At 39.6% G+C, this 27,822-nt stretch overlaps 1 protein-coding gene across 9 annotated transcripts in view; it reads right to left on the reverse strand.

The window, feature by feature from the left end:
- Positions 1 to 27,822, reverse strand: part of ATG10 (autophagy related 10) — a 366,598-nt gene that overhangs the window by 15,389 nt on the left and 323,387 nt on the right. For 7 of the 9 annotated variants that reach the window (XM_072606227.1, XM_072606233.1, XM_072606228.1 and 4 more), the window contains 3 exons: positions 5,739 to 5,836; positions 5,322 to 5,439; positions 4,171 to 5,236 (listed from right to left, as the gene is read on the reverse strand). In XM_072606227.1, the coding sequence (XP_072462328.1) occupies positions 5,328 to 5,439; positions 5,739 to 5,836 (210 nt within the window). In that variant the 3' untranslated portion in view covers positions 4,171 to 5,236; positions 5,322 to 5,327. Of the gene's footprint in view, positions 1 to 4,170; positions 5,237 to 5,321; positions 5,440 to 5,738; positions 5,837 to 27,822 lie in introns of those variants that run through there. The other 2 variants (XM_072606230.1, XM_072606229.1) reach the window with 1 other exon arrangement.

The raw sequence follows: 27,822 nt of genomic DNA on the forward strand, positions 1-27,822 counted from the left end.
AGTCAGAAAGATCTTGGTCCAAATCACACCTCTGGCACGTACTGACTGTCTGATCCTGGACGAGTTAAAACTGAATGTTTTAGCAAACTCTCTAAGACTATATAGTGCAGACAAGATTCTGGAACAGAAGTTGTGGAGAGGGGTTCCTCACCTGGGAGTTCACTATTCTAATGATGTCACAGGTCTGGTCAATTCCTAGTCCCCAAAACATTCAGGGGATAACAAACAACAAACTCTAAAAACAAATCTAGAAAAGTATCCATAATCACTAGGAGAAGCTACCTAGGTTCTAATGCCGGGCCTGGAGTCAGGAAGACCTGAGTCCAAATCTGGCCTCACCTACTGAGTGACCCTATGCAAGTCACTTAAACCTGTTTGCCTCAGTCTCCTTATCTGTAAAATGAGCTGGAGAAGGAAATGGCAAGCCACTCTGGCATCTTGGCCAAGAAAACCCCCAAGTGGGGTCATGAAGAGTCAGATACCACTTACCAACAACAATCCACGCTCACTGAGGTTCCAGTTCCAGAACATTTTTGGCAAACCTCCCAGAGAACACTCAGCTAAATGTGTAACAGGCAACTCTACAGCTGGAAAATTTGCTCACAGATTGGATAAACATCTGACAAGTCACACAAATGTGTAACAATGTGGCCGCCAGCTCAGCCACTTCCTCCCAGTCCTTTTCAGTTTGTCTCCCAAGTCCATGAATGGCTGCTGCTTGTTTCTCTTGTAGAACTCCCAGGACAAGGAACAAAAAGGAGCAAACCCAGCCCATAACAGGTGCTCAGTAAGTATTTGGTGATTTTTTTTAATGTTGTACTGTGCTCACCAAGTCATTTAACCTATTCATGGAGACTTTAATATCTTTCATGGAAGCACATTATCTCCCTGAGAAGAACATTTTTCTTGTGCTATTTTGAAGCTCACTGAGAGTGTCTTCAAACGTGGAACAAAATTTTTAGATGAAAAAAAGATCTTCTGACTAAAAAGGAAACAGATCTGTGGCTTGCTCTGTATACAAATACCGATGCAATTGAGCAGTTTAAGATAGAACACATAGTAGGTAGCAGGATTCTATAAAGCTCATCCCCATTCTTATCACTTAAACAATGTTCAAGTTAAAAGGGGCATTACCAGACATCTGGGAGTCAAACTTTCTCATTGTTCGAGGCACATCTATATGATAACTATTTGTATCTAATGGTAGCTATCTTTAGGGAGGGATGAGGGGAGCGTAGAAAAAGAGAGAAAAAAGAAATTTACAAGATAATTTTGTATATTTGAAAGCCTTAGCAAGTGTACATAGTTACTATAGTTACTGCAGTTACTATGTTATGGAAATGCTTATTTTATTTCATAAAAATGTATTAATGTAACAAAAAAAAGGGAAAAAAAATAAAACCAAATAATGAAACAATCCCCATTCTGATTTGGGGGAGTCGGTAGAAGCTTGCATTGTAACAGAAGAAGAAAGAAGGGTAGTACATGTAAGTACATACAGAGTGAATGTAAAGAGAATTCATAGCAATAAATACAAGGTAGCTAAATGTGACATAGGGAGAAAGGGAACAAGCCAGCACTTTGGTTGGTTTGCTGGTTCCCTATCTTCAACGGTAGAGGGCCTTTCTGTACTTATATAACAATATCTTCTCTGTGATTTTCACCCTCTCCATTTATATGTATGTATATATGCACACACATACAAACACATATATACATACATCTCTCTCTCTATATCCATCAAATATAAGGTAATTTTGGTGAAGACACTATCAAGTGGGGGTGAATTGGGGAAAGGGCAAAGGGAAAAGATGTGGAACAGAATCTCTGCCAATATGAGAAATTCCTTAGGGGGTGTGGGGAGTGGGTAGGTGTGGGTGTGGGTAGGGGGTGGGAAGGGATGCTGAAAACATTAAAAAAAAAGTCCTTATTGTCACAATTGAAGAAACTGAGACCCAGAGAGGCTCTGCTACTGATTCTGACCTCCATCCCAGAGCCAGCAGCTTCCTCACCTTAGAGATGCCTCTGTTCCCTTCTCTGCTTGGCAATGGTTCCTGGAAATTTCCGGACCATCTATGCTCATTCTTTACTCCTGACTCTCCAGACTTGTCCACGCTGCCCTTGCTCAGTGTCCCCAACCCGCCTACACTCCCTCTTTCCAGCTCCCCTTGAGATGGCAGTTTCCTCATGAGTAGAATAGGTTTAGTGAAGACTTCTCAGATTGTAATTCTTCTCCCAGGGGTGAGGTAAGACTGAGAGGCTCAAGGTTACAATATTTTTAGAGTGGAATAATTCCATATAAGGATATAAAATTGTGTAGTACATTAGGGTCTCAATGATTGGATGAAACTTACATAATTCTTTGATGAATTCATTTCAAAAGGGATTGGTTAGATTTCACATCTAGAATGTAAGATCATATTCTCAGCCAATGAGGATAATGGTCAGTGGAGGGAGGTGGGTCTTGCGTTAGGGTCTATAAATACCACTGCTTCTCCTTTGTCTTCAGCTTTCCTACTCCAGGTGAACTGTTATAGGATTGTCCCGCTTCTCGAGAATCGGATAAATAAACTTTCTGTCATCACTTTGAGAGGCCTCTGAGTAATTAATTTAAGTAGGGATCTGAGCCATCCCACACACTCATTAGAATGAAATTCCTTGACTGTGAGGACTGCCTTGGGTACAGGGGGAGGCTGTATCTGCCTTCCTGGCATGTGGCACACAGTCATCACTAGCTAATAAAAGTTCTGTCTAAGTGATCTCTCCAAGAGTCACACAGGGTTACACAGCCCAAAGCGGGAGCCAGGTCTTCCAATCCCCAGCCCTGAGTGTTTCTTCAGTTCTTTAAGAAGTAAACTTTAGCTAACATGACTAACAAGCCATCTGCAGGTAGTCACAAATTCAGAGTGATTCTATACTTAGTGAACGTTATTGCTGGAATGGAGAAGAGGAATAACCCATCCTGAGTCCTGCACTTTATTAAGGAGACTAAAATGGCCAGAGGTTAGAAAACATATCTTATGTTACCACAGTTAAATGACAGAGCATCGATCTCATAGTTGTTCAGTTGGGTCCAATGCTTTGTGACCCCATTTGGGGTTTTCTTGGCAAAGATACTAGAGTGTTTTGCCATTTCCTTCTCTAGTTCATTTTATAGATAAGAAAACTGAGGAAAACAGCATCAAGTGACTTGCCCAGGGTCACGCTAGTAAATGTCTGAAGCCATATTTGAACTTAGCAAGAAAAGTCTTCCTGACTCAAGACCCCGCACCCTCCACTGTACCATCTCTCTGCCTTTACTTCATAGTGGGACCATGTAAAACCTTCAAAAGATTTTTGTTGATTATAATTCAAAGGCTAAAAGTTTGCCTCAATTTCCTCACCTGTGAAATGGGGATAATAATAGCGCCTACTTCCCAGGGTTGATCCCAGAGGATCAATAATGTATGTAAAGCACTTAGTCATTCTGTCAATAAATATTTATTGAGTACCCACTATGTGCCAGCCACAGTACTAAGAGTTGGGAATACAAAAAGAGGCAGACAGTCCCTGCCACCTAATGGGGAGACCTATGACACTTAGTCCAGTGCCCGGCCCCTACTGGGTGCTATATAGAGGCTAACTATTCATATTCATATCATTATTATTATAGAAACAACTCCTTTCACCTGCCTAAAGATATAGATTTGTGGGAAGGGTCGCAGGCTTGACATTCAGAGGATCACATGCTATGAGGATAACAGGTTTAGAGCTAAAAGGTACACAAGAGGCCGTCTGGTCCAATCTGCTCAGTGTACAGATGAGAAAACTGAAGCCCACGGAGGGTGTGTGACTAGGACTTGAATCAAGATTTTCTCCAAAGCCAGTCCTCTTTTCTCATTGGCATTCATTTAATTTGTATATATTTTGTTTTTGCTTCTGTGCCAATGTTAGGACACTCTCTTGCATTCCCCAGAGTTGAATATAAGCTCTTTGAGGGCAGACATTTTCATTTTTGTCTTTGCATCTTCAGCAGCTAGCAGAAAGCCTGGCTCTTTAAAAATTCTGACTGAACTGAAACGGAATCTAAAGAAAATAGAACTTAAGGCCGGAAATAAGGAGGATGCAGGGGACAGGGATGGAAGGAAGAACATGTTATAAAATGAAAAGCAAAAAGCCAGAAGCGAGGTATCAAATCTTAACTATGTGTCCAGTACGCGTAGTAGTTTATTATTTCTTAGAATAAAAAGTGAAAATTCTTTAAGTACACAAAACCCATTTTCTATTTAAAATACTTTTTAAAATATACTAGAGGACTTCAGTCATGTTCACAATGAATGCTCGCATCCATTTTTCATGGTAAAGCTCTGAGGCCAGAAGAAAGGATGTAGTCAGAGCAGAGGAAAAGAATATAGAAATGACTCTTCCATCAAATTCAGGGATGCTGGATTCTCAACAATGGATTCCCCCGCTTAGTGAAGCCACATCACCTGAGTCTTTGAGGTAGGGGTTAGAAACATTTTTGTCTTTAGTTGTCACTGACGTGTGGTTTCCAAGGAAAAACAGCTCAGTGAAGATTGCAGAGGGTGACATTGTCCATCAACTGTCCTGAGCTGCTCATGAAAACAATTACCACTGTGACTCCCTAATATGTGGGGTTTGACTCAGAGACCTGAATGTAGCACAAGAACAAGACAAAATAAGGTGACCAGGGAACCCCAAAAAGCCAACTGAATGAAGACTTCCATTTGTCAGCCTGGTCCAGTGAAAGGGGAACCTGGATGTACATCTCAGCTGACTACAGGGCAATGGTAAACCACAGGATGTCACAACAGAACCACAGATTTAGAGCTGGAAGAGCCCTCAGGAGGCAGCTCATCTAACCCCTTATCACACAACTGAGGAAACTTGAAGCCCAGAGACTTGCTCAAGCTCACAAGGGGTCTTGTAAACAGCAGAGCCAGAAATGGAATCCTTAGCCCAAGTCCAGCACTGCAATATTTTATAAAGGGGTAAAAATCTTCACTTCAGGTGCCACTTGAAAGGTGCTTGGGCAGCTAAGTGGCACAGGAGTCTGGAGTTCAAATCTGGCCTCAGAGACTTCCTAGCTGTGTAACCCTGGGCAGGTCACTTAATTTCTTTGCCTCAGTATCCTCATCTGTAAAATGAGCTGGAGAAAGACATGGCAAATCGCTCCAGTATCTCTGCCAAGAAAACCCCAAACGGGGTCATGAAGAACCGGCCATGACTTTAAAGACTGAAAAACAATAAAAATGGAGGGTATTAAAGTGATACTGAAACTCCCTCATGTAACAGCATATTACAAATGCCCTTTTCTTTACCTTGTATCAATCCGTTTTTTCATCCTGCTGAGACACTGCCTTGGCATAACTCAAAGGTATGTTCAGTCCCACGACTGGCCCCACGATGCTGAGCCACAGTGTAATGTAGTTTGTATTCCTAAAAAAAAAACAAAAAAACAAAACAAAAAAAAAACAAGCTGAAAGAAATACCAACATTTTCATTGTGGTTTGGAGTCACCACAGAAAATCAATCAATAGATATTTACAAAGCATCTACTACGTGGCCAGCATCATACTAGGCACTGGTTTACTTAAATTTTTTTAAAAAGGCAGATCTTACTACCATCTGAAATGCCATGCTTAAAATCTGTAGTATTTTACTAATATTATTTTAGAACCATATATTTTACATTTAAATATAAATGCAATTAAATGTATCAGACTAGTATCTCTCACCTTTTGTCTTTTCCAGAATTTTCTAACAAAGAAGTCATGAATTCATTTGTCTTGCAAGGATGAAGAACAAAGAAAGGTTGTCCAAGTATTGGATGCTCCTGAAATAAAACCAAAGTGGACACAAGATTAATCACTCATTCATATAGCTTTGAATAAGTTCAACTGAATCTACTAAATAAACAACGACAGTAGTAGCTGATTTTACTTTAAGCAGTTAATGGTATTTAAAGTGCAAAGCGTTTTCTGTATGTTATCTCATTAATAGCCTAAAATGCACAGCGTAGGTGCTGGCAAGATAAAATTCTGTATAACAAGATATAATCTAGTGCTCCTTGCTTGCAATCAGAAGGGGGGAGGGAGAAGAAATGCCCATCAGTAATTATATCACAAAATGGTTAACAGAGCTATAAATAAAGCTCTGTGTGAGAACACAGGAGGGACAGAAAATTTTTGACTGGGGACAGGGGAAATCCCAGGGAAGAAGTGACAGCCTTAAATGCTTAAAATTTCAATAGGTGGAGAGGGCAAGACTGGCATTCTAGGTAAAAAGAATGCCATGAGTAAGAGCACAGAAAGCGGAAAGTGTAGAATGGTTCCAGATGATGCCAATCCTTGAATATTTGGGCCTTACTGAAACAGAATTATTTTAAAAAATGGTTTTGGGAAAATCTATGCATGCAGAAGTTAATTTCTCAGTGGCCTGATGTATAGGAAAGGGGTCACAGGATTATGAATTTAATTCTAGAAGGGAACTGAAGATACCATCAAGGTCAGCCCTCCCCCCCACCCCCATCATAGAGATGAAGATACTAAGACCTGGAGGAAGGCTGATTAGGAAGCTAATAAAGTGATACAAGGAGGTGGCTGTGTGAGCCTCTATTGTAATAGTGATGGTAGAAAAAAGAAAAGGAGACAGCTGAGCCTCTAAAAAGGAATCCCTGGGGGCCGGGGGAGGACAGTGATCTGGTGTCCCAAATGAGACCAGATGAGTGCCTCCAAGGGTGAAGGGTTGGGGAGTAGAATCCTCTCAGCATCCCTAGGGCATGGGTGGCTGGTGACAGGGTCTATGTCAGAAGCCAAGGACACACTAGATACCCTGAGGAGAGGCAACTTCATTGATTCTACCAGGACAGCAGCACAATTCTACACCAGACCTACCAGGAAGATCTAGAGCAAGGGTGGGGAACCTGTGGCCTTGAAGCCACATGTGGCTTTCTAGGTTCTTGGGTGTGGCTTTTTGATTGAGCCCAAGTTTTACAGAACAAATCCTTTTATTAAGGGGATTTGTTCTGTGGAGTTTGGGTTCAGTCAAAGGGCCTTCTTGAGGACCTGGCGGGCCACATGTGGCCTTGAGGCTGCAGGTTCCCCACCCCTGATCTAGAGGAATCCAGCAAAAGGCCTCTCAGGAGCTGAGAATCATCACCTCATGCCACCTGTGCTCTAAGCTTGAGACCACCTTCTCCTATGGTCTCTCCAAACCCCAACAGGAAGGAGTGGAACAGACATGGGGAGATAATCTGTACCAACCATTCCAATTGTACTCCTCAGTAACCACCTCTCTCTAAAAGCTAATTAAGTATAGCTGACTACTTGGCATCATCTGATAATCACAGGAGAAAACATTTTGATGAGAGGTCATGAACTTAGATCTTCAGAGCCTAGAGAGGTTCTGGGGACCCAGTGAAAGTGGGTGTTGGTGTGTGCTACAAAGAAATAAGAGAAGAACATTGAAAATGAAAGGCTACAGGCTTTGAAAATTGTATCTAAGATCTAATGAAAAATTGTATCTAAGGTCTAAAGAAATGTCAGAATTTGGTACAAATCTGAGTGGCCAAAATTTAGCCATTTTATCCTTCCCTTCCCACCCCCTCCCCCACTCTCTGTGTCTCTGTCTCTGTTGCTCTCTCTGTCTCTCTGTCTCTCTCTCTCCTTCTCCCTCTCCCTCTCTCACCTCTCTGTCTCTGTCTCTCTGTCTCTCTCTCTCTGAAATAAAGGCAAAACAGCTAATGGCTCCTTGACCTGCCCTAATAAAAATTTCATCCTTTATAACTTAGAGAATGAATGAAGGACATTTTATGCTGGACATGATTCTTATGAACAAGAAGTAACAGTTGCTGATGGGGAGGGGCTGGAGGGAAGAAGAGATGGTGAGAATAATGAAAACCTTAGGGAAAAATCACCACTAAATCTTAGAGTCTGTAAAGGACCAAAAAAGAGCCCAGTCTCATAGATCCCAGGTATCTGTAGAGGGGATAGTTGGGAGAAATGAGAACTTCTCAAGAATAAAAAGCTAAAGTCCTGAGAAATAAACAATTCCTGTGAGAACAGTTATCTAAAACAGAGTAATATGGATACACAGCATCTCATCAAACAACTTAGATTTTTAAGAAATCTGTACAAAAGATGAAAGCAAGACAGAATTTTAAAAATAAGATAATACAAGACCATGGTATGGTTCTTTCAAATTAGTGTTGGAAGCACTAAAGGTGCCTCCTTTAAGAAAAGCCAACAAAAAGGGTTATTTAAAAAAAAAAAACCAACACAATATAAAACAGGGTTTCTATGTGGCTCTATAACCCATGGCTACCCCATGGTTACTATGGAATATTTTGGCCAATCATAATTATGCAAATATAAACTCGTAAACCATGTTCTGTGACAGACCAAAGAAGGCCTATCTATCAAAGAGCAAAATATCCAATTGGGACAGAACAGCAAACTAAACAAGAGAGGAAAAGCAACAGAATCCTCCCCACTTCTGTTCTCTGATCCATACCCCACATAATAAGGAGTACAATCTCCTGCTGACGTCCACCCAGGTGGAAAGAGAGGAATGCGACTAGAACACCTTGGACAGCAGCCACTCAGCGGCAACAGCCGACCTCGAGGTTTGCGGCCCCCGCCTCTCCGAGCCCCGCGGGCGTGCTGCTTGGTTGCTGTTGCTGCAATTGTTGTACAAGCAGGTCACTGAATCACAACCACAACAACTGACATCTGTGTGGTTCACAAAGCTGGCAAAACACTCCCCAAATGTACTGTTCCTTTTGTGACCCACAAGAACACTGTTTAGTTGGAACTACAGTCATTAACCTTAATCTACAGATGGGGAAACTGAGGCTCAGAGGCCAAGAAACTTGCCCATAGTCACATTGCTTGTAAGGGTCAGAGGCAAGATTTGAACTTGAGTCCTCCTGCCTCCAAGGCTAGCACTTATATATCATCCCCAACGTTAAATAGTGTTATTCCCCAGAGCTTCCATTGCCAGACTTGCCCCACTCTGTCTGGGCAGCCATAGTTCAGTGATCTTTGTAAGACCAGGGAGGAAGGTGAGGTGCTAAAGGACTAGAGAAGGACAAATATGACCATTTTTTTAAAGGGAACAGAGGAGAATCTGCAAATTACAGGCCAATGCACTTGACAATTAGAGTTCTAAATATCTCCCTTTGACAATATTTCACATCTTTTAAATAATATTTTCAGAAACAAAAGAACATCAAAAATGCCAGGATTTTTTCCTTTGGCATTTTTTAAATATCAACTCAGAAGGTAAATTCATGTGAAAATGCTACCATCTGCTGTTGGAAATAATGAACTGATGGGATTCAGCACAGCAATACAGAAAGCCAACGCTTTGTATCAATCTTACGATTCAATAAATACTTCTCAAATAAAGTTTTTAGAAATGGTTTCCCATGAAGATAGGAAAGTTAGGCCAGATTCACAGCTCTGTACCATTAGAGAAGTTATATGGGTCCATTCCCTTGTGAAACTTAATTTTGCCATAGTTAAATATCTCATAAAATAAGCTGGATGCGAATACTGTCTCAGAGCTATTAAGTATGATGACCATAAGGAGATAATATAGCACTGACCCTCCTGGATCTCATAAATGCATTGTTCCTTAATTCATTTCTTCATTGTGTGTGCCCTCCAGGAGGACACAAATGTAATTTCAAGTCCTGAGCTCTTACATGGTTTTATTTCTCCGACAGCCCAAGTCTACCTTTTGTACCAGGCATATTTTTCAAACAGGGTAGGAAAAGAGCCTTCCATATTCTCTTCCGAACTTGGGTTTGTTAATGTATCAAGATACTCAATTCCTGGTGGATAGTGACCTGGTTGGCCCCTGCCTCTGATGCCTTTTAAATATAGAAAAAAAGTTATAGAGAGGTCTTCCAACATGCGCCCAACGGGTACCTAACAGCCACTCCTTCCCACCCCTCAGCCACCAGATAGGGTTGCACATACCATGGAATAAAATTGAAGTAGCTGTAATGTCAGCTTCGCAAAGCACTTGATATATACTAACTCATTTGATCCTTATAACAAGAAGAGTGGTCCCTCAGCCACAGAAATCAACTGATGGGGGCAGGAGCAATTTTATTCCTCAGCATAAACCAATGGAGAGCAATGGAGTTTCTGTAGATGTATATGAACCCCCAGCAACAGAGGAGTAACAGTTTATAGACCCACAGATTATCAGAGGTGCAAGGGACTCTAACAGTCCTCCGCTCCTACCCGTATTTCATGGATGCTGCTGCCTGCTCAGGCCCAGAGAGATGCAGCAAGGCAACCACAGGGCTTCCTGAATCCCAGCCCATCCCTCCTACCTCTCCTTACACTGTGTTGTCTCATGATGTTTTTCCATGATTTCCTCTTTGATCGATGGGACGTATTTTTAAAGTTTGAAGACACCTTAGGATGCCCCCATTTTACAAATGGAAAAATTGAGTTTCAGGGCAGTGGAGTGGATTGCTCAAGGTCAAAGAGATAAGAAGCAAAGCCGGGAATCAAACCCAGGTCCAAAGTCTTGGCGCCAAATCCAATTCTGTTGTCACTCCGTTGTACTATTTCATTCATATTTGTTCATTCAACAAAAATTTATTTTGTGACTACTATGTTCAAAACATTATCACAGACTCCATGGGAAGTTTATTTTGGCAGCAGGAAAAAGGTGGGAAGGGGAAGAGAATAAGCGTTTATATAGTACTTACTCCGTACCAGACACTACGCTATGCACTTTATAATTAACATCTTACTTGATCCTCACAACAACCCTAGGAGGTAGATGTTATTACATCCCCATTTTAGAGCTGAGGAAATTAAGTGACATGCCCGGAGTCTGAGGCCGGACAAAGGATCGAAGATCTTGAGTTGGAAGGGCCTTACGCACCATTTAGTCCAATTCCGACCATTTTAGAGATAAGGACACTGAAGACCAGGTAAGATAAGTGACTTTGCCATGGTCACATAAATGGTGTTGGGCAGGATTTGAACCCAGGACCTCTGATTCCAGAGCCAATGCTCCTTCCATTGTATCAAATAACCATAAGATAAAGGATGTGAGATGAGAAAGGTACACATGCCAAAGCATTTCAGAGCACAGAATACTTATCCCTGTGAAAACCAGAAAAACTCTGTATAGTAGAAATGGCATTTGACCTAAGCCTTAAAGGATGGGCCGAACTTGGCTGAACAAAGATGAGAGTAAGGCATTCGGATGAAGTCACCCACGCAAGGTGTGTAGGAAAAGAAAAGTATCACTCATATTCTGGGACTAGCAAGTAAAGTAGTTCATCTGTAGCACAGAGAAGCAGTGGGAGGTCTGGCTATACTCGTATTGAACCTGACAACAGTTAACAGATGGGTTCTGAAGGTTTTATGAAACAAAGGAGAGGAAGGAAGACATAGTATCAAAGATAGGGTACCGGAGTGTTAGGAATGCAGACTGGGTAGAAGGCAGGGCCAGGCCTTATGATGTCAGGCACGGAGGGATTTCTCCCATCTAGCACTGCTTCCCTCACGAATTGGTATTTCCAAGAGCAAGACACCTAATAAAAAGGAAGATGGGTAGTATTTACAAAGGTAATAACATAGAAACTGGGTAGAAGAGATGGCTCTGGTACTTCAGAAGCTTGACCCCTATAAGGGACACAGAATGAAGAAGGTAAGGGCATACCCCATGAATCAGAAAATAAAATCCAGAATGCAGTAAAAAGAAGAGAAATAAGGAGGAAGATAATGCAAAGGAAGACTTTTTAGAAATGGGTCAGTAAAAGAAAATTATTTAAAATAAGAGTCTGAAGGAGAGAGAAGATGGGAAAGCACGCATTTAGGCAAGAAAAGAGAAGGGACACAAAAGGGAAGAACTGATACATACATTTTAAAAAGAAATGAGCAATTTAAGTAAATCCAAAGAACTGAGGATGGAGGCACGCAAATGGGAAATGAGAGAGAAAAAAAGTAGCGAAGTAGAATAACATCAAAGCAATATAAACAAAGCTAATCACAGGGCCAAGGTGGCAACTCAAAGGAAGACGGAAATAAAAATCATTAAGAAACAACTGGAAGAAAACTCACCCTCATAATCATAACTTTAAATGTAAGGACATTAAACTATTCAATAAAATAAGGGTGGAAGAATGGATAAGAAGCAAAATCCAATGATTATGTACAAGAAACATGACTAAAAATAAAGATACAGAAGACAGTGGAATAAAGGCAGGGACTCTTTGAAGTTCCCCAAATTCCCCTACAAACAACTTTAAAATAACACCTCAGATTGAATTCTGGAGTGGTAGAAGCAACAAAACAGTTTTCTAGCCTGAGACAATTTAGGAGGTTGGCAGGAAAGGTCTGATTCACTGGGCTGGTGGTCCAGCCTGGAGAGCAGGCCATACCCAAGCAAGTCAGCCACAGGCCTTGGAGGTAGATGCAGCAAGAGCAGCAGCAAATTCATGAGCTCTCAACCCACAGACTTAGTAAGAGGGTTGGGCAACTGGTCAGGAGCAAGACATAGAGGGCCCTTGGCTGGCACTGAAATCACGACTCTGTTGCATTGCCCGTATCATAGTTATGGTATTTTGATGGACAAAGGTAGGCAGGTAAGCAGTCTAAGGGGTGGGGGGATCAGGGGCCCTGATCACATTTCTAGGGTGGAGAAGATTGTTTGTAGGGGTTCATGGGGAAGCAGGGGCCTTAGTTTCAGGTCCAAGGCAGCATGGAGCATTGATATTTTTTACCACAAGAGAGCAGGAGCCCAAGTCACAATTCCAGGGTCATAAGAAGCAAAAGCATTTGCAACCATAGGGAGCAGGGCCTTGGTCACAGCTCTAGGGCAGAAAATAGTGCTTGTGGTGGCTCATAGACCAGTAGAGCAGTGACTGCACCTCTCTTAGATCATTTCCTCCCTTCAAAAAAAAAACCCAAAAAACAAAAAACACTGAAGAGAACTCCTTAAAAGCAAAATTGGCCAAATGAAAGAAAAGGTACAGAAGTTCATCAAAGAAAAGAACTCCTTAAAAAGTAGAATTGGCCAAATAGAAAAGGACGTACAAAAGCTCACTAAACAAAATAATTCCTTAAAAATTAGAATTGGATAAATGGAACCTAATAACTCCATGACATCAAGAAACAATAAAACAAAATGAAAAGAGTGAAAAACCAGAAGAGAATATGAACTATCTCATTGGGAAAAAAAGTGATCTAGGAAATAGATCCAGGAGAGATAATTTAAGAATTATTGGACTACCTGAAAGCCATGATAAAAAAAAAAAAAAAGAGCCTACACATTATACTGCAAGAAATCCTCCAGTAAAACTGCCCTGATATCCCAGAACCAGAGGGTAAAACAGAACTGAAAGAATCCACTAATCACCTCCTGCCTTCAAGAGATCCCCAAACAAGAACTCCCAGGAATAGTATTGTGAAATTCTAAAGTTTGCAGGCCAAAGAGAAAAATCTCACAAGCATCCAGAAAGAAACAATTCAAATGTTGAGAAGCCAAAATCAGGATCACAAAAGATTTAGAAGCTTAAAGGATCATAGGACTTAGAATATGATATTCCAGGGGACTAAGGAACTAGGATTACAACCAAGAGTCACCTACCCAGAAAAACTGAGTATAATCCTTCATGGGGAAAATGGTCATTTATTTAAATAAAGAACTTTCAAGCATTCCTGACGAAAATACAAGAGCTGAATAGAAAACTTGACTTTCAAATACAGCACTCAAAAGAAACATAAAAAGGTAAACATCAGAGAAATCATAAGGGATTCAGGAGGGTCAAATTGTTTACGTTCTTATGTGGGAAGATGATATTTGTAAGTCTTCAGAACTTTATCATTATTAGAGCAGTTGGAAGGAGTATACACAGACAGAAATCCAGGTGGCAAGACAAAAGTCAAGAGAAGTGGTGATGGCCTGGGATGCAGTGGATGGTAATGGTGTTTCTGATGTCTGACCAAGTTCTAAGTGTGTCACAGAAACTGCTTCAGTTACCTTCATGGCTGTTGGAACAAGCTGTTCCAATCTGTCCATTCTGCAGGGAGAAGTCTTCACATGCTTGAGGTGGACATCCCCCTAACTCACTGACAAGTTTAAGGATGGTTCGTTCCCCTCAACCTGTTTTAGCCCTTCAGCTGAGACATTTAAAATAATTGCAGACTATATAAAATACTTGGGAGTTTACCTGCCAAGACACACCCAGGAACTATATGAACATAATTACAAAACACTTTTCATACAAATGAAGTCTGATCTAAATAATTGGAAAATATTAATTGCTCATAGGTAGGCCAAGTCAACATAATATAAATGACAATTTTATCTTAATTACTCTATTTATTCAATGCCATACCAAACTACCAAAAATTATTTTATAGAGTTAGAAAAAATAATAACAAAATTCATCTTGAAGATCAAAGGGTCAAGGATATCAAGGGAATCAATGACAAAAAATGTGAATGAAGGTTGCCTAGCTGTACCAGATCTCAAGCCGTATTACAAAGTGGTAATCATCAAAACAGTCTGGTATGAGACAGAGTGGTGAATCAGCAGAACAGATTAGGTCCATAATAGACATAAGTAATGACCACAGTAATCTAGTGTTTGAGAAATGCAAAGATCCAAGCTTTTCAGATAAGAACTCACTCTCTGACAAAAATTGCTGGGAAAACTGGAAAGCAGATTGGCAGAAACTAGGTATAGACCAACATTTCACACTGTACACCAAGATAAGGTCAAAATGGCTACATGATTTAGACATAAAGGATAAAATTATAAGCAAATTACGGAGGATGGAATATTTTACCTGTCAGATCTATGGGTAAGGGAAGAGTTCATGACCAAACAAGAGGCAGATATCATTATGGGATGTAAAATGGATAATTTTGATTATATTAAAGAGTTTTTTGTTTTTTTTTTTTTACAAAAAAACCAATGCAGTCAAGATTAGAAGAAAAACAGGAAACTGGGGAAAATGTTTACAGAAAGTTTCTCTGATAAAGGCTTCATTTCTCAAATATGTAGAGAACAAAGTCAAATTTGTAAGAATACAAGTCATTTCCCAACTGATAAATGGTCAAAAGATATGAACAGGCAGTTTTCAAATAAAGAAATCAAAGTTATCTATAATCAAATGAAAAATGCTTTAAATTCCTACTGATTAAAGAAATGCAAATTAAAACAACTATGAGGTACAACTTCACACCTATCAGATTGGCTAATTATGATATAAAAGGAAAATGACAAATGTCAGAGGGGATATGGAAAAATCAGGATGCACTGTTGGTGGAGTTGTAAATTGATCTAGCCATTTTGGAGAGCAATTTGGAATTATGCCCATGGGCACACCCTTTGACCCAGCAATATTACCACTATGTCTATATCCCAAAGGCATTTTTTTTTTTAAAGGAAAAGGGAAAGGACATGTTTGTACAAAAATATTTATAGTATCTCTTTTTGTGGTGGCAAAGAATCAGAAAGGGAGGGGATGCCCATCAATTGGGGAATGACTGAACAAGTTATGGTATACGATTGTGATGGAAAACTACTGTGCTATAAGAAATGACAAGCAGGATGCTTTCAGAACAAGCTGAGAAGACTTATCTAAACTGATGCAAAGCAAAGTGAGAAGAACCAAGACAACACTGTACACAGTAACAATACTGTATGATAATCAGCTGTGATTGACTTATTCTCAGCAAAACAAGGATCTAAGACAATACTGAAGGACTTGTGGTGAACAATGCTATCTCCTTACAAAGTAGCAAAGAACTGATGGAGTCTGAATGCAGACTGAAGTATACTTTTAAAAACTGGGTTTTTTTCTGTGTTTTCTTTTGCAACATGGCTAATATAGAATATGTTTTACCTGACTGCACATAATCTATAACAAATTGCTTGCCTTCATGAGGAGATGGGAAGGAGGAGGGAGAGAGAGAATTTGGAACTCAAAATTTTAAAAAATTGAATACTAGAAGTTGTTTTTACATGTCATTGGAAAAAACAAATATAAACATCAAAATAAATAAATAGAATGTTTATCACAAATGTTTATCAAAAATAAAATAAAGACAGAATGAAACTGAGAGTTTGAACAGTTTACTTTGCATCTTGTTAATTCAAAAAAGTGAAAGATGCAATCATATCCCCATACAAGTGAAAAAAAAATAACATTATGAGAGATAACTAGGGAAATGACATTATATTTAAAGCAATTATTGATAAGGCACCAATATCAATACTAAACATGTATGGAACAAATTGTACAGAATACACATTTATGAAGGAAAAGTTAATTAAAATGTAAAAAAGTCATAGTAACACAATTGTATGAAACTTTAATGTTTTTCTCTCAGAGTTGGACAGACCTAATTGAAGAATTTTTTGAAAAGGAAAATACAGAAGTCAAATTTAGCGAATTAAGTACAGCAAGATTTATGGTATCTTTTGAATGGGAATGTTAAAGAATATATATTTCTTTGAAGCACATAGTGCCTTTGAAAAGCAGGTCATGTGCCAGGGCAAAAAGAAATGATATTCAAACACAAAAATCCTAAACACGTCTTCTATAGAACATAAGGCAAAAAAAAAAATCAACATGGGGAACAGAAACAAAAGATGACACAGATAGAGATTTAACAATGACACCCTGGGTAATGGAGTCAAACAACAATTCATAAGACACAGTTAATAATTATGTGAATGAAAATAATGTTGATGAGATAGCATGCTCAAATTTCCAGGATATTGCTAAGAGGCAAGTTATATTTCTAAAAACAAACAAAAAAAATAGATTAATTGAAGCAATTTAAAAACCAGAAAAACAAAATTTAAAAATCCAAATCAATCACCAAAAAAACTGAAAGCAAAAAGTTTACAAATTAATAAACAAAACTAAATGCTGGTTCCTTTAAAAGATAACAAAATTGACAAACTTTTAAAAGAAGATAGATGAAAATAAAATTACCAAAAGGAAAAAAGAAAAAGGAGAAATCATAACAGAGAAGCAAAAAGAACTATTTATACCCATTGCACATAATTATATGCCAGTAATACTGAGAATTTTGAGGAAAATTAAAATCATGGTTATACGTAAGGTGAATTTTAGGGTAAGTAAGGTGAATTTTAGTGTGTGTAAAGTGAATTTTTGTTATTATTTCTCTGAGTTCAGTTTCCTAGGATCCATAGCCATAACAATCTTTGGTTCCCAGGTACTAGATATGAGTTCCCACAGTTATGATTCAAAATATCTCCACCACGCTTGCGCATAATTATATAATGGTAAATGACATAAACATCCACTGTGGCTTTGCAGAGAGATACAAGGATGGGGTGATGTAAACTTGGGAGGCTATTGCTGGCAATATGCCTTCTTTGTGCGTTGGCCTACAGAACAGGTGGTCACTAGCTAGTGAACGGGGAACCCTTAGGGTTGAACGCACAAATGCTGTGTGTTTCTCAACTGGTCCCCATTGAGGTTTGGGGGGAAGCTTAGGGTTGAATGCACAAGCTGGAATGCTGTGCGTGCCTTGATCGACCTCCATCAAGGCTTGGAGGGAATCTGTTTGCCTCAACTGGCCACCATTGAGGCTTGAGGGGATTTAGGGAAAGCACAAGTTGTGCCTGTCTTGATTGACTCCACTGAGTCGTATGGGTAGTTGCCCCTCCTTCTCACCCGCCCCTGTGAGAAGGTTGATTAGGAAATGCTGCAGGAGTTTGTGCTCTCACTATGAGCAACTCTTCTGAGAGAACTAGACTGGAATAAAGTAGGATTATCAACCCCTTTTTTTGTCTTTCCTATCTGACCAAATCAAGAGTGAACTTGTGCCAGCAGCCCTCAGGTGTGCTTTGTTTTATCTGTCTTACAACGCTGTATCTTTTAATAACCAATTCTACTCTGTAATTGATCTGTTTCCCCATTTTGTCAAACCCCATTTCCCAATGCTGCTCAAAAGCTTGGTCTCTCCCAGTCAGAGCTAAAGACTAGGTTGAATGGTGTAATCCCTGCTAGCTGCTCCTTCCCCTTCCCCCCTAACATTTGCTTGCTAACCAGTTTAACCTGCAATCCCTGCTTAGTTTACCTGTAAATAGAGAACCAGTTTAGGGTCCCTGCCCAATGGACAGCTCACCTGTCTGTCCTTGTCTCTCCTTGTCAAAATCAGAGATGATTTGGTCTTCCCAAGGGGACGGCTAATGGGGTAAAACCAAAGAGGTGGTTCTGATTTTATAGCCAAGATCACTAGAAGTAGTTGAGGCACATAAAACAATTAACATTCCTTAACTGTCAGAGAGGGTGTGATCAGCCTCACCTGAAGCCTATCTCACTTTTCCCAGAAGATAATTGTAAGGCTTAATTAGCAGCTACCCTGATTTCTCCCCCTCCTTTAGGGTCTCAATAAAAATGGTCTTTCCCATCTCATTGGGGTCCCTGGCTTTGCTGAAGTGACCAGAGTGATTCACTTTATTAGCAGCTATATGGATCACTGTTAATAAACTGTTAACTTACCTGGAAACCTTGCCTCCATGTCATTTTACTCACCATAATTTAAAAGAAATGAAGGATTCTACTCAAATGAACAGAACATAAAAGAGGTTTAAATTTCCTTTCAGAAGATGAAATTGAACTAGACATAAAGGAACTACCAAGGTTAGATTTATGCGTGACTTCTATCAAACATTTGGAGAAAAAATTAATTCCTATGCTACACAAATTATTTTCCAAAACTGAAAAAGAAAACAATAATGGTCAACATGCATGAATAGTTCTCAATCAATCAATAAGCATTTATTAAATACCTATTGTGTATCAGGCACTATTTTATGCAATGAAGTACGTACATAGCTTTATATGAAATAGATACCAGATAATTTGGCAGGAAAGGCATTAGAAATTGAGGGGTGTCAGAAAAGTTTTCATTTTTAAAGTGGACCATGAACTAAACATTGAAGGAAAATAGGGATGCTAAGACATGGAAGTGAGGAGGGAATGTCTTCCAGGCACAGATTATAGCCAATGCAGTCACAGACACAGGATATGGAATACTGTGTATGAGGCCAGTCTAGCTGGACCATAAGGTACATGAAAAGGAGTAATGTATAATAAGGTTGGAAAGGAAGATTGGGGCTATGCTGTGAAGGTCTGTAAAAGCCAAACAAAAAGGTTTATATATGACCCCAGAGATAACAGGAAGCCACTCACTTTGAAAGAGCAGGAGAGTAAGATGGCCAGAATTGTGCTTCAGGAAAATCCCTTTGGAAGCCATGTGGTCTTACAATTAATTGTCTGAGGTACACAGCTTTGCAGTAATGATTTAACAGTAAGAGTCAACAGGTTATCATTAAGTGAGGTCAACTGATCCCTCAATAATTAGTCACCAAAGAATGATTATTTTTATAACAGAAAATAGGAATTAAAAATTATAGCAGTCTTAGGAAACTTGAACATAATTCAACTGGACAAGGCAGGTCACCTGGCTATTTTACTCCTCCAGGGCTTTCTTAACCCAAATTCATACTGCTGGCAACATTTTGAGTGTGGGCGAGTGGGGAGCATAAGGAGGAGTTTCTGGGGTGGGACAACAATTAAATCTGATCTTCTATTGGATCAGGGTCTGTGTCTATCAATCTGTCTGTCAAAGTGAGATTGCTTTAGGAATCTCTGCCCTATAGCTGTAACATTTTGCTGTTAGGAAGCTTACTTTAAAGGGACTTGCAGTTTGTACTGGGTGGAAAGAACTCCTGGTTAAGCTAGCAGTCAACCTCCATCCTTCAGCTTCCAGAAAGGGAAACTTGACCTCAGAAGATTATATTATTTAATTTATACTTCAAGGAAAAAAAGGGGAACTTACAATCAATAAACTAGGAGTCAACCGCTCTTTTCTCCAGCTGCCAGAAAGGGGAACTTAGCCTTTAAAAAGAGTCTTATAATCCCATCATTATTTTATTCCTACACAGATATATGTTTTACTCTAAATTATCTGCTACTAAAAGTCCAATCAATCCATCTGTTCACCAAATGTACAGGTTACTTAGATTTAAGAGACTATCTAGGTTAGTCTGGCTTAGCTGTTAGTGCCAGTTCTTCCTAAAGAAGGGAGATTAATCCTATGATCAAACTAAAAATAAATCAAAGTAATCAATACTAACTGATTTAAAAATTATTTTTCAATGGAGAATAGATCACAGTGGATAGAGGCTTGAGGTGGGAAGACTAAATAGGAGGCTGTTACAATAGTTTAGGTTAGAGGGTTTAGAGGTCAGAGGGTGTGAGGAAGGCTGAATTAGGGTGGTAGTTGGATGCAAAGAGAGAAGGAGACAAATGAGAGATATTGTGGAGCTAAAATGAGCAAGATCTGGCATCTGATTTATGTGGCATGAGAAAATGGGGAGCTGAGAATGAAACTAAGATCATGAGCAAAAATGATGGGAGGGATATTATGTTGAAACAGGGAAGTGTGGGAAAGGGGTAGGTTTTTAAGGAAAAATAATGAGTTCTGTTTTGAACATGGTGGGTATCTGGAACTGCCTGGAGAACATCTAATCCAAAATATCCACTGGAAGTTAGTGATATGTGCCTGAAGTTCAGAAGACAGACTAGGAGAGATATGTAGACCTATCTAGAATAATCAGCATAGAGATGGTAATTGAACTCACTTGAATGATGAATTGAAGAAAATAGTGTATAGAAAGAGGCTCATGATGGAGCCAGAGAAAGCTAGGGAGTATGATGTAGACAATAATATAGCAAAGGAGACTGGGAAAGAATGGTTGGACTACTGGACAACTGAGAAGGAACAGTGTCATGAAAACCCAGAGAGGAGAGGAAAACTAAGAAAGAATGGTTAACAATACCAAATTCTATAGAGGTCAAGAAGGAGGAGGATTTAAAAATAAGGCATCAGCTTTAGAAATTAAGAGATGGCTAATTATTTTGGAGAGACTAGTTTCAGGTGAGTAATCCCAGAACAAGATCGCAACCTATGATCCTGTTGAGAAGTAAGGGAGTGGAAAAGATGTCAAAGCAATCAGTGCAGACAGCTCTTTCTAGTTTGGCTGAGAGAAGAGCTATAGAATGAGAGCTTAAGGGAATACTTAGTGGTTGGGAGGGGGTTTTTTCCCCTCTAAGGATGAGGCAAATTTGAGCATCTTTGTGGAAAGCAGGGAAGGACCAAATAGTAAGAGATTTTAAGGTTAGAGAGAATAAGGGGATGATTATAAAGTCAATCTCCTGCAGATGATGGGGAGGAATAGGATCTTCTCAAAATAAGGATTGTGAACTATTATAAACCATATGTAGCCCAGATCTCTAATAATTAGAGAAAATCAAAATGACTTGCCCACCCAGCAAATTGATGAAGAAAACAAAAATCAGTATTACAGAGGCTGAGATAAAATAGATATGTAATTGGTGGAGCCATAAACTGTTCCAAGCATTCTAGCAAGCCACTTGAAATTATGTAAAGAAAATGATTAAAGTGTCCATTCCCTTTGACTCAGAGATCTCACTGCTAGGCATATAAACCAAAGGATGCCAATGGTAAAAAGAAAGATGCTATATAAAGGGAAATTAGTCATAATAGCACTTTTTGTAGTAGCAAAGAAGTCAATAAGCATTTATTAGGTTCCTACTATGTGCCAGGCACAAAGAAATAAAAAAGACAGCCCGTTCTAATGGGATCTAATGGGAGAGACAAAGAAGCCAACACATGTACAAACAAGCTATATACTGGATAAACAGGAAATAATCGACAGGGGGAAGGCACTGGAATTAAGAGGGAATGGAAGAGGCTTCCTGTAGAAGGCAGGATTTCACTTGGGACTTGAAGGAATCCAAGGAAGCCAAGATGAGGAGATGAGAAGGGAAAACATTCCAGGCATGGGAAATAGCCAGAGAAAATACCCAGAGTCGAGATGGAATATCTTGTTCAGAGAATACTAAGAAGCCCAAAAGCACTGGATCAAAGAATATGTGTGAGGGGAGAAGGTGTAAGAAGACTGTAAAGGTAAAGAAGGAGAAGGTATGGCTAACGAAGGGCTCTGAATGCTGAAAAGAGGATTTTATATTCAATCTTAGAGGTGAAAGGGAGCCACTAGAGTTTAGTGAGTTAAAGGGGTGAAAATTGGAGGGTACTTTAGGAGAATCACTTTGGTGGCTGAATAGAGAATATGGACTGGAGTGGGGAGAGACTTATGGTAGGCTGACCAACCAGTAGGTGTAATGCTAAGATCTTCCCCACCCATGTTTTTTAGGAAGGCCTTTTGTTAATTGCTAACAAGAATCGTGCCCTCTGGCTCTGTTTGGGGGCTTACTCTTTGGAAGAATGTTTGTGTGATATGATCAGATGAGACTCTGGGTAACCATTAAGGAGCACCCCCTCCCCCCACTTTGAAAACCCGGATGTTGGTGCTTCTCTCTTTGGTAACTATGTATGTATGTAATGGTCAGACAGTTGGATCTGTCTGTTGATCTGTGATGTATGTATTGCTTATGGTCAGACAGAAGCCCCATCTGTTGGTCTTTATTTCTCTGCTTGTATTTTCTCGGTTGATACATGTGATTAAAGCAGATTGCTGATCCCTCAAAAGTTACTTACTTTTAGAAAAGCAGATCTAAGAACCTGTGCTGGCTGGCCACCCTGGATGAGTCAGGGTGCTTGCTGCTACAGTAGGCTGGATAGTCTAGATGTGAGGGGCTAAGAGCTTGCACAAGTGTGGTGGCAGGATTAGAATGGAGAAGGGGCCATATGCGAGAGATGTTACAAAGGTGAAATCGACAAGCCTTGACAATATACTGGATGTGGTGATTAAAAGACGAGACATGGAGGATGACATCTAGGTTTGAGAGCCTGGGGGACTAGGAGGATGGTGGAATAGGAAATAACTAATTAAGTTGTGGTACACAAAAGTAATGGACTGCAGAAATCAATGAATGCAAAAAACTTAGAGAAGCATGAAGAGACTTCTATGACCTGTTAGAAAATAAAAAGAACTAGGGAAACAATGTATATGACTGCAATAAAGTAAATGAAAAGAGCAACAAATGAAACTGAGCACTATGTACTTTATAAAGACCAAGTTTAGCCCTAGAAAACAAATGAGCAAATGCACCTCTTTCCTCCCTTGCAGAGAGAGGTGGAGACTATGGGCATGGAACACTATTGATACTATCATATTCGGTTGAGTGTGGGTTAGTTTTACTAAATGATTTTTTTTCTTTTTTTTCTTAAAAAGGAATGACCCAGTTGAATAGAAGAGATGGGAATAAACATTCAGAAATGAAAGGGGAGGAAAAAAAGTTGAATTAAAAATTTTAAAGAGTAAAAGTAAATAGTGGCAACAAACTTAATTAGTTGAATTTATTTTAATATTAAGTTTATAATTTTTTTTTAACAAAGAAGACAATTAGTTTTGTAATCAGAGGACTTGGGTTTCAATTCCAAGCTTGTTACTTATTACTTGGATAATTTTAGGAAAGTGAGTTAATGCCTTGGAGATTCAGTTTCCTCAACTGCAAAATGAAGGAGTTACATGTCATAATCTTTAAGATTCCTTCCAACTTTAAATCTTGTTATTCAAGCATTAGCAAGGAAAAGGGCCACCCCCTCCTGAGAGGCTAAAGAGCAAACATGCAATATCATGTAGCGGGCTTGTGACGTGAGCAGTAAAGGACGCGCAGTGACAGAGGGGAGTGAGACTGAGGAGAGAAAAGGATGTTTGCAGCAGTCACTGAAGGAAGATCCAGTTAGGATCAGAGAATGGGCATCTTCAGTGGAACCAGTCAATGCCATGGACTCCCTATCACAGTATTCGGCAACTTTACTCTAGAAGCTCATGGGAGAAGGAAGGGGAGAGAAGTCTGGGGTGGAGGACGTGTAAGACTGGACCAGTGGTTAGACAAATGAGCAAAGGAATAAAGGATACCTTGTAGAGACATACAAGACAGACTGGATCAAAAGGAGCACACGAGAACAAGGTGTAGATGAGGAGGTGAAAGAAGGGGAACACAAGGCCTGGAGTTTACAGGAGGTAAGAAGGGAAGGAAGGTCAGGATATTACTGTCAGAAAGAGGAACTTTGGAATGCTTAATTTGCATCTCAGTTCTCTCATTTGTAAAATGAGAGGGTCCCTTGCAGTTCTAAATCTAGGATTCTATGAGCCTAGGACTTTCAAAATCATGGAGACGGCATAGTTATAAATGATGGTGAGAACTGTAGTGTTAACTAAGGAAAAACTTGCTAAAAATTAGAGCCATCCTGGGGAAGTGGTAAGTTCCATCCTCACTAGAAGTATTCAAAGATGTCTACTTTTTAGGAATGGTGTAGAAGGGATTCTTGTTAGGTTATGGGTTAGATTGAATGCTTTCTGAGTTTGCTTCAAAATCAGATTCTGCAATTCTGTGAAATAATACTTGTTTGTCACAGACTTATTATGAAGTATAACCAACAAAGATATTATAAAATTTATTGAAAAATTAAGAAGTTTCACATAGATGTCTATCAAGAACAGTAACTGCTATACAATTAGGTCAGAAGAACCCATTTTTGCCACAAGTATTAAGAAAGGGGAAGAAGTATTTGAACCTAAAAGTGCTTGCTGAATTTCATAGAGTATTAAATTATAACCCACTAAAACATAATATACACTAATATGTCAGTTCATCATGAAATAATTTTTTGATGTGGTCTAATCTTATTTGGAAACAACAAAAAAGCAAACCAATGACTTAAGTATTTTGAAAAGCTAATCAAAGCTTTCATCTAGAGAAAATGAGAAAATCCCAGACTCAGATGCACTTAGTATACTGATGTGGTATCTAAGAAGGAGAAAGAAAAGCAAAACATGTCCAAACAAAGGGGAAAAAAAATCTCATGTCACGCTGAATGTGCTTTCAATTTCTGCCTAAAAGTTTTGTTAAATTCTATTAAAATTTTTAAAACTGCTTTGTTTTGGTGGACTACAAGCTCTTTTAGAAATGTGCTTAGAGAATCAATCACTTTTCTAGAAGCCATCTGTATGCACACTGTTGCTGGAACCAGCCTCAAGAGAAGAGTAGTGTCATTGTATGTAGATAGAAAAGGATCCTGGATGCAGGTAGGGTCACAAAAACCCTCCTTTACTAAAAACCACTAGAAGGTACAAGGTGCTGAAAGAGAAGCTAAAGTGAAGGAGCTCTAAGCAATGAACAAAGGGCAGGTCAGAGGAGGCAACCTGTGGCTTCGAGGCCTCCTACCCCTGGGGTAGATCATTCCTCTCAAATTTGGAAGCCATGCAATGGCTCCTTGGCCACTCAAAGACACCCAAACAAGCTTGACCATAATATCATTACTAGATTTGATGGCATATGCCTTCAGTACTTATGTTTCCATGATTCTATAGAATTATATCAGCTCCAATTTATATAAAATTTTAGTTAACAAAATACTTTCTTTACAATATCTCTGTAAAGCTATTGATTAGAGAAATGCAAATTAAAACAATTCTGGGGTACCACATCATACTTATCAAAAATGACAAATGTTGCAGGGGATGAGGGAAAACAGGTACACTAATGAACCAGGGGTGGAGTTGTGAAACGGTCTAACCACTCTGATGAATAATCTGCAACTATGCCCAAAGGGCTATAAAACTGTGCATACCCCTTGACCCAACAATATCAAAGACAAAGAAAAAAAACCTATATGCACAAGAATATTTATTGTAACTCTTTCTGTTGGACCAAGGAACTGGAAATTGAGGCGATGCTCATCAATTGAGGAATGCCTGAAAAAGCTGTAGTACAGGATTATGATGGAGTACCATCACGCTGGTAAGTGACACAGTGGGTAGAGCACTGGGCCTGGAGTCAGGAGGACCTGAGTACTAATCTGGCTTCAGACACTCACCAGCTTTGTTTCCCTGGGCAAGTCACTTAACCCTTTTTGCCTCAATTTCCCTATTTGTAAAATTTGTAAAGAAAATTTCAAACCATTCCAGTATCTTTACCAAGAAAATCCCAAAAGGGGCATGAAGACTTGGACATGACTGAAAACAACTGAACAACAACTATTATGCTACAAGAAATAATGAGAGGAATGGTTTCACAAAAACCTGGGAAAACCTATGCCAACTGATGCAAAGTGAAGTGAGCAGAAGCACGCACTCCCTGTACACAGTGACAGCGCTGTCATGAGGATGACCCACCATGAAAGACACAGATTCTCTGACCAAGACAATGCCAAGGACTCATGATGAACGATGCTGTCACCTCCAGAGAGCACCGACGCACTCAGAGCAAGCTCAAATATCATTTTCTCTATTTTCCTTCCTTTCCTTTCTGCTGTATGGCAAATGTGAACATACGGTCTGCACGATCAAACATGTCTAATACATATCAAACTGCTGGCCTTCTCAGTGAGGGAAGGGAGGGACAGAGGGAATTTGGAACTCAAAATCTACAAAGAAAAAAATCTTAAAAATAAATAGATTATACAATGTTAAAGACAGAAAGCACAGTAACTGAAGGAGGTGCTGCAAGCCCCCAGCGCAGAACTGGTCTGAGCTGCTCCCTGCTGGGAGCTCGCCCACCACCCGGGTCTACGATCTCCTCTTCTGCTCTTCTCGTCCTTATGATTCAGAACCTTATGTAGGCAAGATGCCCTTTCCTGGGCCACCTTTCATTCCTAACCTACTCAGTTCTAGCCTTCTGCAGTTCCTGGCCTCCCTCCGTTCTCCCCTTATACTTGGCTGTATGGAAATCCTCCTCTGTTGTTCACTCCCTCCCCTCCATCCCTTGCTACCCTCTCTCTACTGCCTACTTCTTCCACCATCACGCCTCCTCTCACTCCACTGAAGGGAGGATACTTGTGTCCTACTTTGAGTTCCAGACATCCTGTTAATACCATACTCTTCCCTCTGCTGACTTCACTGAAGTTTACCATTACCTAAATGAAATAATATATGTAAAAAGCACTTTGCGAACCTTAACGCATTATAAATTGTGTTGTATTACATTACAAAATGCATTAGAATTATATCCTCTTGTCCAGATCTTTGTTAATATCACACACTACCATCCAGGTCATTCTTCCTCCTTCTTTACTGAGTTTAAAACCTGGCTCTCAGTCTTCCACTGTCTCAGCCCCTGTCCTCATCACTAGTGACTTCAGTATTCATGCTGACACACTGGCTTCCCATTTCATCAATCTCTTTAATTACTATAATTCTGTCTCCTGTAAACCCAAATCTTAGTGATGCTATCTGAGCTAGCACAGCAAATCTGGTCAAATTAAAAAGAAATCCATAAAAAACTTTATAAGTCCTAGTTCAATAAATGTGCCTTTCATATTCCAGGCACTGTGCTAAACACTGGGGATACAAAGAAAGGCAAAAGACAGTTTGTGCTCTCAGAGAGCTCATAGTTTAACTGGGGAGACAACATGCAAACCACGTTCAAACCACAGTTCAAGTTTGAGATAATCAATAAGAGGAAGGCACTAGAATTACGGGAAAATCAGGAAAGGCTTTATTAGAAGTTGGAATTTCACTGAAACTTGAAGGAAGCCAGGGTAGCTATGATGCAGAGAGGAAGAGGGAAAGCATCACAGTCTTGGAAGATAGCCAGTGAAAACGCCCAGAGTTGAGAGATGGAAATATCCAACACCACGGAACACAGAGTCAACAAAAAGGTTCTCTAGGGACGTTAATAATTAGAAATGTTAATATAGAATAACAACAGAAACAGGTCAAATTATGATTTATCTGAATTATCCTTTTAGAACTACATCAGCCCATAGTCTTTAAAAATATTTTTAAAGGCCATGC

This window comes from Notamacropus eugenii, chromosome 4, assembly GCF_028372415.1.
Source record: "Notamacropus eugenii isolate mMacEug1 chromosome 4, mMacEug1.pri_v2, whole genome shotgun sequence".
NCBI lineage: Eukaryota > Metazoa > Chordata > Mammalia > Diprotodontia > Macropodidae > Notamacropus > Notamacropus eugenii.